Consider the following 13,086-nt stretch of genomic DNA (forward strand, 5'->3'; position numbering starts at 1 on the left):
AATGCTAAAATTCACCCATCATAGTCCTCAAAATAGGTCTTGGTCTTTATGTCTTTGGCCACTGGGGAAGTGTGGGCCAGACCCCCTGATCTCCTTCCCCTCACTGAACCACCTCCTGCGGTCCTAGGGAGGGGGGACCCACCTCGGGAGAACAGGGACCCCACTAGTGCAGCCTCAGGACTTACTGTAGAGAAGTCATTCCTTTTAACCATTCCTGTAGAGTAAAATAACCCATGTTTTGTGCATCCAATTTCCAAGCTAGGACAAGCATAACTACCTGTTAAAAAAAAAATAAAAAGACAAATCAAATCTCAGCAATTAAATACATGAACATTTTGCCCAATGCTTCTGTTCACAGTAGTTTAGTCACTGAAATACGAGCAAAGTAACTTCAGAAATGATTTCTAGTTTGGCAAACATCGAAAGAGTTTGATAATATAGTCTGCTGACAAGGGTGTGGAGAAACCTGTACTCTCATGATGCATGACAATGAAGTGTAAAGTCATTAAACCACTGCAGAGGGCACCTGTACAGTATCTATCAAAATTAAAACCAGTTACTGACTCAGCAGTTCCACCTATGGAAAGTTACCCTGCATATATACTCAAAGGTGTATGTATTCAACAACATTTACTGCAGTACTATTTGTAGCAGCAAAAGGTTGAAAACAACCAAATGCCCACCAATACTGGACTCGTTAAATACTTCTTTGCCGAACACATTCCATAAAAAGGAATACTATGACACCATTAAGATGAGTAAGTAGAGCTCTCTATGCAAATATGGAACAATCTCCAAGACTGATTCAGTGAAGCAGCAAGAAGCAGAACAGTGTGTTAGAACATGAAAAGGTGGATACATTAATGTTTGTGAAGTCAACTATATACACTAGGGGAAAATGATTTTAAAGTGGCCCAAAAGCACTGTGCCCAGCCCTGTCACTTCTCAGTGGGGGGCAGTCTCCCCCGTGCCACTCCTGCTTTTGTGAATTTTCTGAAACTCTGTAGATATCAGGGACTGTGTCGACTCTGGTCTACACCACTGCTTACCATGTTTTCACTTAGCTATTTTAGAGAAAAGATGGCACAGAGAACTGATGATGAATTCTAACAAACGCCCGACGGTGTAGAGACAAAATTACATTTCAAAGTGCATCCAGCTTCAAGCTATCTAAAATGCTGCATAGGGACAGAGCTGAGGCTGTCCATCATAGGGGCAAGAAGCCTTCCCTCTTATCTACCTCAAAAACCTAAGTAAAGGCGAGGAACAACTAAAAAGGAAAGTATGTCAGTCCTAAAAAGGTAAAGAAGAGGGACAGGGCCTTCTTAGGACTATCCTGCCACTCTGCAAGGCTGGTTAGCTCTGGACAGTCATATTCACACACAAGGGACACCCAAGTCCTAAGTGAGGGATCAGGTTGACACTGTTGATGTCTCTCTCCATTTGTTGTTACTGGAAACAGGCAATGGGTGGAAATACTTGTTTCTGTAATAAAGTTGGCCAAGGACTAAGGATACTCCACATTTGGCAGTTAATTTGATCTCTTTACATAGAGCCTAGGGCTTCATTTCAGCTACCTGGAAGAACTATCTACAAACCATCAAACCACCATCCACGTACCAAACAGGGTCAGATGGTAGTGGTGGTAAAAGAAATCATGATAATATAAAACATGAAATGTTAGGCAAGAAGTCACTTAGAAATCATTTTTAATCAGTCTCCAATGATTTAATTAGCCTTCGAGAGCCGACGTATACATTAATAACTCCAGAACAAGAGCGTTTAGGAGATTCAGAAGATTTGGCCTTTTATCTGTTTGCCAATAAGCTAGTTTGCAGACTAAAAATCTCTAGCTTTGTCTAATTTATACCTAGAAGATTAATGAAAAGTTTTCATTAGTGAAAACTTTATGGGTTTTCCACTTTAGAAATTAACTTCCATGAAAACCTTTTAAATTTCCGGGATCTTTCATCACGTAAATTTTTTTAAAGTCACTAGGTTTTTTAGATTTAAAAAAATTTAGACTACTAGGTAGATTACTAGGACTGATTAGTAATGACTGTTAAAAAGATTAAAATGATTGTTAAACAGGTTAAAAATGGTGACTTAGAGACCAATGGGCTACTAAGAAGAATTTCCCAAAAAGAAGGGGCTACATGTTCTTCAAATTATTCATACATCAGTGGATTTTCTCCTAACCCCTCAGGTTTCTTGGATTTCTGACTCCTATATATCAATTTACCTAGGTGAATGAACTCACATCTTCTAATGCAAGCTAGGTATGTTCTTAAACTATATCTCTATTCAACCTTCTGTTAGAAAGGTTAAAAATTCCACATAAACACTTGGCTTGAAATATGGCTAAAGAGCCAAAGCAGATAGTTGCTATGGGAAATTTTACACAAAATAGACTTTCTTAAGTTAACTAATAAGGAAGCTAAGTACTTAAAGAATTTTGCACATATCTTGGGAAATAAAAGTAGACTTGAATTTCAGAAGCCTGCTTAAATTTCATAAGCTAAAAATATCGGGCAAGGTGAGGAGGGTTTTAAATACTTTTAAGGTGCTTACTCATCAATGCAGACATGGCTTTAAAACATCACCACTCGTTTTTCAAATGCTAATGTCTCTGAAATTGGAATGCATCCACAAGTGAAGGCATATCAGAATTCATTTAGCAACACTTTTTCTTTTCTTAGTGATGATATAAAATAATACAACTTCTACTGGTGGCACCTTGGAACTGAAGTACATTCAGTAATAAATACTTGGAATAATATTCTGAATTGGCCTTTCAGTCTTCAACACGATTCAACATTTTGAGACTATTTCTACTCTTACAAAAATAGAGTTCTAAAGGACTCGTAACTGCCCAAAAAAGAATGACAATAATAGCTATCTTTCATTGAGTTCGGGAACTTGGGGGTGAGGCCCTTTGAGGAGCTGGGCCTCCCTTTCTTTTTCAGGAAGAATCAACATCAGTGCTCCCGTCACCCCGCAGGCCTGTCTGCCTCTGAGAGTAAATGCTCAGCTAATCCCTCACATACCTGCAGCCTGACCTTTGTCTCCCGATCTTCTCACTCCCACTTGGGCCTGGGCCCTGCGGCCTGCTTCTCTGATCACAGGCTGATTACCGTCTTCTGGGTAGAACCTCTAGAGCCACTCTCAAGCCCAACTCACTCTCGCCCCTCTGATTATGCTGTTCAGAAAACACTCTGCAAAGCTTAGCCCGGCTCCCGTCAGAAAACATCCTTCTTAAAGTCAGTGAAAATGGTCTTTTTCCTATGTCTACGGCCCAGTCCATGGACTTGGTGGGGCAAAATACAATGGACCCAAATGTCTCCAAACCTTTGCACCAAGTTGAGGAATTATCAAAATATTAATACCTGCACTAGAACACATTAAAGTAAAAAACACAAGGCAAAAATCCATGTAATGAGTGAAAGACATTCCAAAGGCTCTTTAGAAAATTTAAAGCATTACTGGCCAAACAGGTAATAAGTGGGGTGGTGGACAACACAGGCACAGAAATGGTAGGGGTAAAAACAGTTTTAAGAAAACATGTGAAGTCTCAATTCCTAATTTTCTTTAAAAGCATGACACATATGCATGGGCACCAGATGTCTGGGAAACAGTTTGAACGAAGGTGATGATCTCTTGAGATCTCTTCCAGATCATAAATTCATTTAATATCTAGGACATATTTGTTAAATTGGAGGCTAATGGAATATTAAACTGCATAGTTAATGAGCCAGGGCATGTGTCTGAGCATAATTTTTCATTTTTAGTGTAAGAGAGATGATGTGGGATCAGGAAAAAAATATTTAACAATAACATGCTAAGAATTAGGCAAAAATAATTAAGCATGTAAAATAACTCTAATTTTTAAAAGGAAATACTTAGGGCTTTTACATTAAAAAGCAATCACTTTCTAAGCTAAAATCAGGAAGTAAAAGATCTGTGAAAAATTCTTGATAATTACAACCTACTCAAAATCTTCATGAACAACTGTTCAAAGTCCTGGACTGACTCTCCATTGGGCTGAAACAACCACGGAGAGGGACAGAAGCACACAGCACAAAGCGTGGTCCCCCAGTTGATCCATTGTTGTAGGTATACGCGCCCACAGTCCTTTTTACACACCTAGCTTCATTACTTAATTATGTACACCTTTTACAAACAAGGAATTAAACGAGAGGAAAAAAATGGCTGTAGTTATACCATATCACTTACAAGAAAAAAAATCTGCTTACAAATCAAACTAGAATTGGAACTTACTTCTTATGCTGCCTCATAAAAACTAACATACCATTACTTTTTTTATTATTGCTTTGTTTGTCAAGGGACAAAGATTAAAGTAAGAAAAATAACTAACTGATTTACCCAACTCTGTAAGCTAGACTTACATTTTCGGGTTCAACACCAATGTCTTCACAAAATTTCTCCATGCCTTCAGGACCTACAACATCATCAGTACCTGCAAAATGCAATTTTATATAAATCTGAGCATGCAGTCAGATATGCCACTACCACTGTAATACATTATACTGTCATCAAATGAGACTTAAAGGCCGTAATTCCTTTTGGAAGAAAAAAAATCCAAGTATAAACTGAAAAACATTCTAGAAGTTCAGTTATATCTTTAAAGGGCTCCACTTTGTATAATCATTTAAATCAATTTAACATGATGTCTTTCAATCTTTGGAATATGGTACATATATAAAGCTACCTGAGTTCAATTCCTGGTCTTTAAAAGTAGCTTAACACTCTACTCTTATTTGGGTAATAATTTTAATACATATAATAATTTTTTGGAAACATAGCAAAGAACCACATAATATTCTCTATACAATTAACTGGGAAATAATGTGTTTTTTACACAGAAAAAAATCAAGCAGTGGTTCTGTTCTTGACAAAGGCAGTTAGGCCCCCTTTTCCACTCTAGACTTAGCTCTGTTTCTTCCGGAAAGAAGTGTCCACATGTTCCAACCCTACTTTAGCTCCCATTCATCTTGCAACCATTGCAATTTGTTTTTTTTTTTCTGCTCCTGGCTCTCCACTGAAACTCCTTTTGCCAAGGTCTCCAATAATCCACTAACTGTTAAATCCAACAGACACATTTAATCTTATTTGACCTCTGTGATATCTGAAAATTTGAAGCAGTTCTTTACAAAACCGTTTCTTCCCACAGCTTGTGAAAGCACCCTCTCTAATCTGGTTTTCCTCCTTCCTCTCCCTCTTTTAGCTTCTTTATGGGTTTCTTTGCTTTTCCCAACTTGTTAAATTTGATGTGCAAAGTGGCATCCTTAAGCCTCTTCTCATCCATTCTACACACTCTCCCCAGGAAATTCCACCATATTGGAGGTTTCGGGCCCTACCCAGGTCTCTTTCAGCCCACACTCTCCCCTCCCTTTTGGGCTATCTGCCACATCACCATCCAGCAGCCCCACCACCTGTTCACTTCCATAACTAAACTCGTCCTCTGCCCCAAACCTACTCCTCCTGTGTTTCTCATTTTCAAACACCACCTCACGAAAACTGAGCCAAACATCTCTCAGACCAAGCCTGCTTACCCTCCTGCGTGCTGTCTCGACCAGCGGCATCCCCAGAAGTGGGACCCTGGGCAGCATCCTGTATTCCCCTCACTTCCTCCACACCTGATTCCGCAGCCAGTCAGTATTTCTTCATGGCACCTCTCCTGCACTGCCCTGGTTCGGGCTTCATTCTCTCGACTACTACAGCAGTCTCCTGAGGATCTATCTCCCAAGCCAGAGCCTTCCCTGACCCATCACACGGCCACCTAACGGGTCCATCTCAAACACAAATCCCAGGCTGGCTTAACATCCTTCAATGGCTCCCAGCTGCCCAAAGAGAAAGTCCAATAAGGTTCTCTATGATATAGCACCTCCCTTCCTCTTCAGCCCTGTATCCTTCTACCTCTAAAACAAATTTCTCAGAAATAAATGAATACATATTGCAGAATGAATAAAAATTAAGGTCCAGAAACACCTACCCACCTGTGGCTTGCTCTGCACCACCATCCTGACACACCCAACAGCAAACCACTCTGCACCTCAGCCCATCTTCCTCTCATCCCCTTCCTCCTCTCTCCCCCATTTGCCCAGTGAACTCATTCAGCCTTTCAGACTGAGACCGGACAGGCAGTCCTCCCAATCTCCCCACCTGCAGAGGCCGGGCCAGGCAGTCCTCTGTGACCACGTGCAATGCTAGGAACAGTTCTCGTACATGTAGCTCACTGAGCTGAAAGTCCCAGCTCATCTGTTTTCATACACTCAAGAGCTATTTTATTCTTCTCACAAGCTCAGTATGCTACCTGGCATAGAGCAGTTGCCCAATAAAAGTTTACTGAATGAATGAATGAATGAATGGATACCAGCATATAGGAATCACCTAACTCCCCCCCACCCCCGGCCCCGCAATAGCCTCTAGCCTCAGCACGTCACCAAGCCCAGCAATCCACCATCACAACATGTCTCAGTTTCATTCAGATAACATTTACTAGGCATGTCCTGGAGCTACGCCCTGTGATAGCTGCTTGGGGTACAAAGATGAGTAAGACATGGTCCCTGCCCTCCGTGAGGGAGACAAAGCACAGGAGTAACTTCAACACACAGTAATAACTAGACGACAGTGGTGGTTGCTCTTGATAAAGGATGAACATTAAAATCGCCTGGAGCTCCTGCTGTAAAGTCTTAACGTCACTTCTCTCCTTCAAATCCTGGGCTCCTCTAAAGTCCAAAATCAGGCCCTTCCTCATAATCTGGCCAAAGGAAATACTTTTTTCCATGCCATTATCTTCCTTTTAATCACAAATGTGCTATTTTGTTTAAAAATGTTTTGCTTCATATATTTAAATCTGTTACCTTTTTCTGAGATTTTATTTTTTTCCCATTTTATATTTTTCTATATATTCCTAATTTTCTTATCTTGATTACTGGGAGAAAATCAAATAAAATTTTACTTAATTTCAGGGTTTTTGTACATTAATATATGAACATGATACAAAGTTTCACTTGGAAGTAAAAAATATAAATGTTTAAAAAGCAAAGTTTCCCCTCTAACTCCTCCCTACTGCCCAGAGACAACCATTTATGAAAGAGCTTCTTCATGTCCTCTTCCCCAAATAAGCCATCTATCGCATTCTATGGAGGACACATTCACATTTATTTGGCGTTTCTAAGTTTGCCCAGGCAGTTCTCTTTGCTTTCCAGGCAATAATTTAATCACATCATCTTCAATGAATGATCCTTTTTGTTTCTCCCGCTTGTCTAATAGCAGTGGCTACTTACTTCCAAAACAGCAGCAAATAAGAATAATGAGAGTGGACATTCTTATCTTATTCTTATCTCATTATTGACTCAAATGGAAATACATTTAGCATTTTATAATTTGATATATCGCCAGCTTTGGGTTTGAGAGTGCATATATATCTACATGTGTGCACTAGTGTATTTATTACACACACTACATATTAAGCCATTCACATGGTAAATATTAATAATTCAAATGGAGAAGATATAGAGTAAAATAAAGCAAAAAAAGGAAGCTGCCTTCTCCCTTTCTTTGCCAGTTAGGCATGTATCCTCCTGGATCTTTTTGCTATGTATTTATGTGTGGGCAAATATGCACTGAAATGCAGCTCTTAAATTTGTTCATCTATAAACGTGGGTTGATGCTGTCCCTGCAGTTCTACACCTTGTTCTCTCCACAGACCGTGTCTGGAAATCTGCCTGCGACAGCACCTATACATCCACCTGACTCTTGTCAGCTAATGCATTTTACATTACTCCACTATATGTACGAGCATGTGCGTGTTTATCTATCACAGTTCTTTCCATCACTCCACTACTGTCAAATATTTAGGCTGTGAAATTACAGAATAATTATTCTGATAAGGAAATATCCATCCTATTTTGCTAAAAGGTTCTGTTTTTAGGAACAGATGCTTTTTTGGCATCTACTGAGATGACTGTTGGGAGGTGGTTGCACACAGCACTGGGGGAAAATTACTATACAATTCTTCTAAAATTCCTCTCTCTTTGCTTGGTATTTTAAAAAGCTCTTTCCCTGCGACCTGTTCGTGAGCCTTCCAAGCTGCCTGCATCTCCCATTCCTTTGCACACGGCTCGGGTGTCTCCCGCTAGCTCTCCCTCCCGCTCGCTCCGACCTGGCTACGGCCTCTGTCCATATTCATTACAAAGATGGTGACTCTCCATTTATTCTCCTGTGTGCCACACTGGAAAATGAACCCCGAGCACGGTGCTTCTGCTGACTGTACCCTAGAGTCTGGCACGTAGTGAGTCTTCAGCAAAGGTCTGCTGAGGTACACTGTGCAGTGGCAATGTAAATTGCCCTGTTTTTTCTTTTTTCCCAATTTTATGCAGTGTCATTACATTACTTACACATACATATGTCTACGTGTTTTAAAAGAGCAAAATTTTAGAGTATGATTTGCAATGGCATGATTCTGTCAAAAGTAACATATTTTATTCAAAATATGTTAAAATATAGTTTGCCAATGAACATTATTTAAAAGCTACCCATAATCCTGCCACCTAATGTTTTTTTTTTAAACTCATTATCTTTCCCATGCACACATTTAAATCTAGTTGTAATCATATGGTACATGATGATTTTGGCTGTATTTTACACTAAAATACAGTGGATTTACCTATGGAATTTATGGATTCACCTGTAGAATTAAGGTAATAACCTCTATCAAATAAGCTAACAAATACAACACACTGTTGGCTAACACAAAGTGGGCTTGAAGTGGGGTTTGAGAGGTGTGGTTTTAAAAAAATTTTATCTAAAATAATAAGCTAAAAAATGGCCTAAGTGACGAGATACTGCAAGTACATCTGGAAAGGCAGATATACTAACAACAATTTAGAAAAACGTGGTCGTCCCACTTTCCCTGCCACCGTAAGCAGGGACCCCTAAACTAAACATACCTGACCTTTTCATGATGACAGCCCAAGACTCTCACGCTGGTTTCCATAATTACAGCACACTGCATCACTGAGGCAAACGGGAACCACGTGGTCACCTTTGGTAGTTTTTAACATCTCTTCCTTAGCTGTCAGAACACTGTCACTGTTTGCAACTGTACATGCCTGCCTCGTTTTTGGTAAACCAAAAAACAATTCTGCCATAGAATTTAATTCAAAATAGAGACTAAAGGTCTCAAGTCAGGGCTTATAGAAGTATTACAACTTACAGATGTGCACTTTAGTGAAACCCTGTAAAATCAGTGTTGGCACCTGTGTATTTGGCTTAATTCCTTATTCTTAGACATATTTCAGAAAGTGGAGGTTATTAGACAAATTATTTATGTGGACTGGTTATTTTCATTCTAATGAAAAGAAATGGGACTCCAGCTTCAGAGAGAGGTCTACACAACGCTTCCCGCAGCCCCACCCCACCCCAGCCAGTCCTTTCTTAAGTCACAGAGAGCTACAGTACCAAGGTACAAAAGGCAAGCCTGTAACTACAGAGAACAGGAGGAGGAGGAACCCCTAATGAAGGCGGTGTTGTGTATTACATTTCTGGGAGTCAGAAACTGAGCTGATAGGGATTTAAAAGGTAAAAAGCTGCACCCTAGAATGTACAAAGGAGGGTTGGGGTTAACAGCCAGACAGGAACTTGGAGGAAACTGGGCTCAGACTGCAGGAGCCATGGAAAGCAAAGGGCAGGGTACAAAGTGGAACCGAGAATTCTGGAAACACTGAAGGTCCATCCATGTGAAACCACTGCGCCACCAAGGCCCTGCCACCCCTCCACTCCACACCCGATTAAAGTGAGGGAGTCAGCGTTTATCGTTAGCCCAAACCAGGTGGCTCTCTCTACAGAAAATGAACACAGCCTGGGTGATAAAGCCCTTCTCATGCTAGTGCCTGGGGGCCTGGGGCCCCACAGCCTGCTCCCACAGGCTCGTCCTACAGCACCACCTTGTCACCTGTCACCCTGGTTCTTCTCACAATTCATTTTTCTTGAGGAACATTGACCTAGAGTTTGCTTCATATGGTTGGGTATTCAAAGTGAAAAGAGGTACCAACAAGAGCTTTCAGTTACTCCCGAATGTTGACACATTTTTCCTACTGATGAGATATAGGAAAAGCAGGGGTGGGGACACAACCAAAGGGGAGGTATAAAAATAGGATAGCCACCTGCACCCAAACTTCTTTTTTTTTTTTTTTTGAGACAGAGTCTCACTCTGTTGCCCAGGCTAGAGTGAGTGCCGTGGCGTCAGCCTAGCTCACAGCAACCTCAAACTCCTGAGCTCAAGCGATCCTCCTGTCTCAGCCTCCCGAGTAGCTGGGACTACAAGCATGCGCCACCATGCCCGGCTAATTTTTTCTATATATATTTTTAGCTGTCCATATAATTTCTTTCTATTTTTAGTAGAGGTGGGGTCTCGCTCTTGCTCAGGCTGGTCTCGAACTCCTGAGCTCAAACGATCCGCCCACCTCGGCCTCCCAGAGTGCTAGGATTACAGGCGTGAGCCACCGCGCCCGGCCCCAAACTTCTTAAAGGGAGGAATTATAAGGAACCACTCAGCAGGGATTCCAAGGAACCTAAATAATGTGGCTTAATCTTTATTCCCAAAATGTCACCTTTCTGCAGTCAGAGAACAGCAAAGAAGAAGAAAAATTGTGCCCTGCTTTCTTTTTAAAGAAAACAGAAGTGTGGCTTATGCCATGGAAAAATTTATGTTTGCTTATAAAGGAAGGCACACAAAAAAATCCAAATAGCTATGCTATGATGGTGGGATTAAGTGTACCTTTTCTTTGCTTAAAATTTCTTCCTTATAATACATTTTCACAATAAATGTGAATCAATATAGGAAAACAAGTGATCTTCATAATCAAAGTGATAGAAATGTGAGAAAACTTCATTCATTCAGCATCCATTTACTAAACACCCAGTAAAGCGTCAATCCCTTTTACGAGGAATACAGAAGGTTTCCAAGAGATTCATGTGCTAAGGCAATAAACATGGAAACAGATAAATTCTAATACCATATAAGTGTTTACACTAGTGTCCACACTCTGTGAACAAAATCCAGCTCAAACTAATTAAAGCAATGAAGGAGAATTCACTAGAAACATATTGGGGTAGCTCACAAAAACTCAAAGAAGAACTACAGGAATATGGGCTGCTTCCTTTCAAGTTCTCCCCTAGAAGAGAGAAACACTCTTCTCCCAGCCTCAGTCTGAAAATCCCTGAAAGATCTGTCTCCCTGGCCTGGCCTGGCCTGGCCTGAGGTACCTGCAGCAGCCTGGACAATCTCTGTGGCCAAAAGGGGCAAAGATCTTATCAGAAAAGGGTAGGGTGGGGACAGGGCACAAACAGCCCATACGGGGAAAGCCTCGTTATGAAACCAATAACAGGGGATCAAAACAAGATATGAGCACTATCCTACCGGAGTATAAAGAAGGCTACTGAGCTAATTAAGGAGCTTAAAAGATGTATAGAGCACGTCAGATGGAGAAGTGGAGAGAAGCCTTCCAGGCAAAAGGACGCTGAGTTAGTTGTTTTTTATCCTGTAGGTAGCAGGGATTTTTTTTTTAGCAGAGGAAGAGGGAGAGATTATTAGGGAATAACACACACGATCTGTTCTGTTTATTTATTTATTTTTTTTTTCAAAGTAAGACAACAGGGGCACATGGAACCTGGTCTGGAGCAGAGACTGATGACAAGAAAATTGGTCTAAAGGTTGTTGGGAAAGTCAAGTTGACAGGTTATGAAAGGGCCTGAAATAAGGGCAGGAAGAAGAAAAATAAAAGAGCCTTCGGCTCAAACTTGTCTGAAAATTTCTTTTTCTCTTTTTACACCATACACAGCCGCAATAACAAGTCCTAGACTGCAGTATTATATTATCCAACCAATTATAGTAAGTTGCAAAATGGAGACTAAATTTAAGACATTTTAAATGACAAAACAAACATTTTCCGCCAAATGATCTTTCCAAACAAGAGACACTTAATATAAAGAAATATCTACCACACTACATAAGGGTTCAAAGCAGCAAAGCTATTTTAACTTCTGTGCTTAAACCAAATAATCACCCATTATCAGCATTCTAAATAGGTTTCTTAGCAATCCAAAGTATTTCTCCCAAGTGCATTTCATCTTTTCAGTTCCCTTCTAGCGTTCTGAATTCTTGGCTTAGCTGCTGGCTATAAATAGGACATTTAGTGATTTGTTTCAACTATGTCCTCCCTCCCCCCTCTCTCCAACAGGGACGCACACCCCAAATTTGAAAAGCACACATTTTCTAAATTCTTTAATCTCCTCTAAGGTATTACTTATGTTACAAGGATCAATTTTAGATGACATAAATGATCACCTACCTGCATATTCATAGAACCATTCTAAGCACCTCTTACTTGAAAAGGCTTCTTCTTCAGTCTTTATTCTAGTTGAATCATATTTTCTATACATGCTAGAAATTGAAGAAGCAGTTTTGAGTTATTTAAAGATACCGAGTTCTTTTAAGCAGCAGATAATTTTTACTCTTTTATCCAAACGAGACATCCATTCAAATCAGTATTTTAAGTATATTTTAAACATTTTATTTCCCACATTTGAAGGCTTCAGCTTTTATAACTACAGTGTTTAAACACAGTCACCCATAATATAGAATTAAATGAAAAGCACTTAATACAAGTTTTTCTCTGATTAACAAATAATCGGTAAAAACTGAATAGAACAGGTATTTGATATACTCCCTTGTACCTCACTGGCCAGAACTCACTACAAAACGACAGGGTGATACGGCAAGAAACGTCTCAGGTGTACTCTCCAATTAATGATCCTAAAAATCACTCGTGTCTCTCCATTAAGTTCTCCTGACTTTTGTGTCTTACAAGTTAGGCTGGTCACAGAGCACAGTCTAAGGAACAATCTGTCAATATTAGACAACTCAAGAGACCATTAAGCAAATAAAAAGAAACATCAAATCATGTCCAAGCTTCCAGGAAGAAAATCAACTCAGGTGTAAGGTTGATGAGAGAAAGTCCCGTGGATGGTTTCTTGATTAGTATAACCTTAAAAACCTCA

The 13,086-nt window shown here is 40.1% G+C and overlaps 1 protein-coding gene across 3 annotated transcripts in view; it reads right to left on the reverse strand.

Moving 5' to 3' along the window:
* The window catches only part of DCUN1D4 (defective in cullin neddylation 1 domain containing 4), a 69,756-nt gene that overhangs the window by 21,530 nt on the left and 35,140 nt on the right, over nucleotides 1-13,086 (reverse strand). For all 3 annotated transcript variants that reach the window (XM_069458402.1, XM_069458401.1, XM_069458403.1), the window contains exons 5-7: nucleotides 12,378-12,469; nucleotides 4,407-4,477; nucleotides 186-277 (exon numbers count right to left, since the gene is read on the reverse strand). In XM_069458402.1, the coding sequence (XP_069314503.1) occupies nucleotides 186-277; nucleotides 4,407-4,477; nucleotides 12,378-12,469 (255 nt within the window). The remainder of the gene's footprint in view (nucleotides 1-185; nucleotides 278-4,406; nucleotides 4,478-12,377; nucleotides 12,470-13,086) is intronic.

Source organism: Eulemur rufifrons, chromosome 24 (genome assembly GCF_041146395.1).
Source record: "Eulemur rufifrons isolate Redbay chromosome 24, OSU_ERuf_1, whole genome shotgun sequence".
Taxonomy (NCBI): Eukaryota; Metazoa; Chordata; class Mammalia; order Primates; family Lemuridae; genus Eulemur; species Eulemur rufifrons.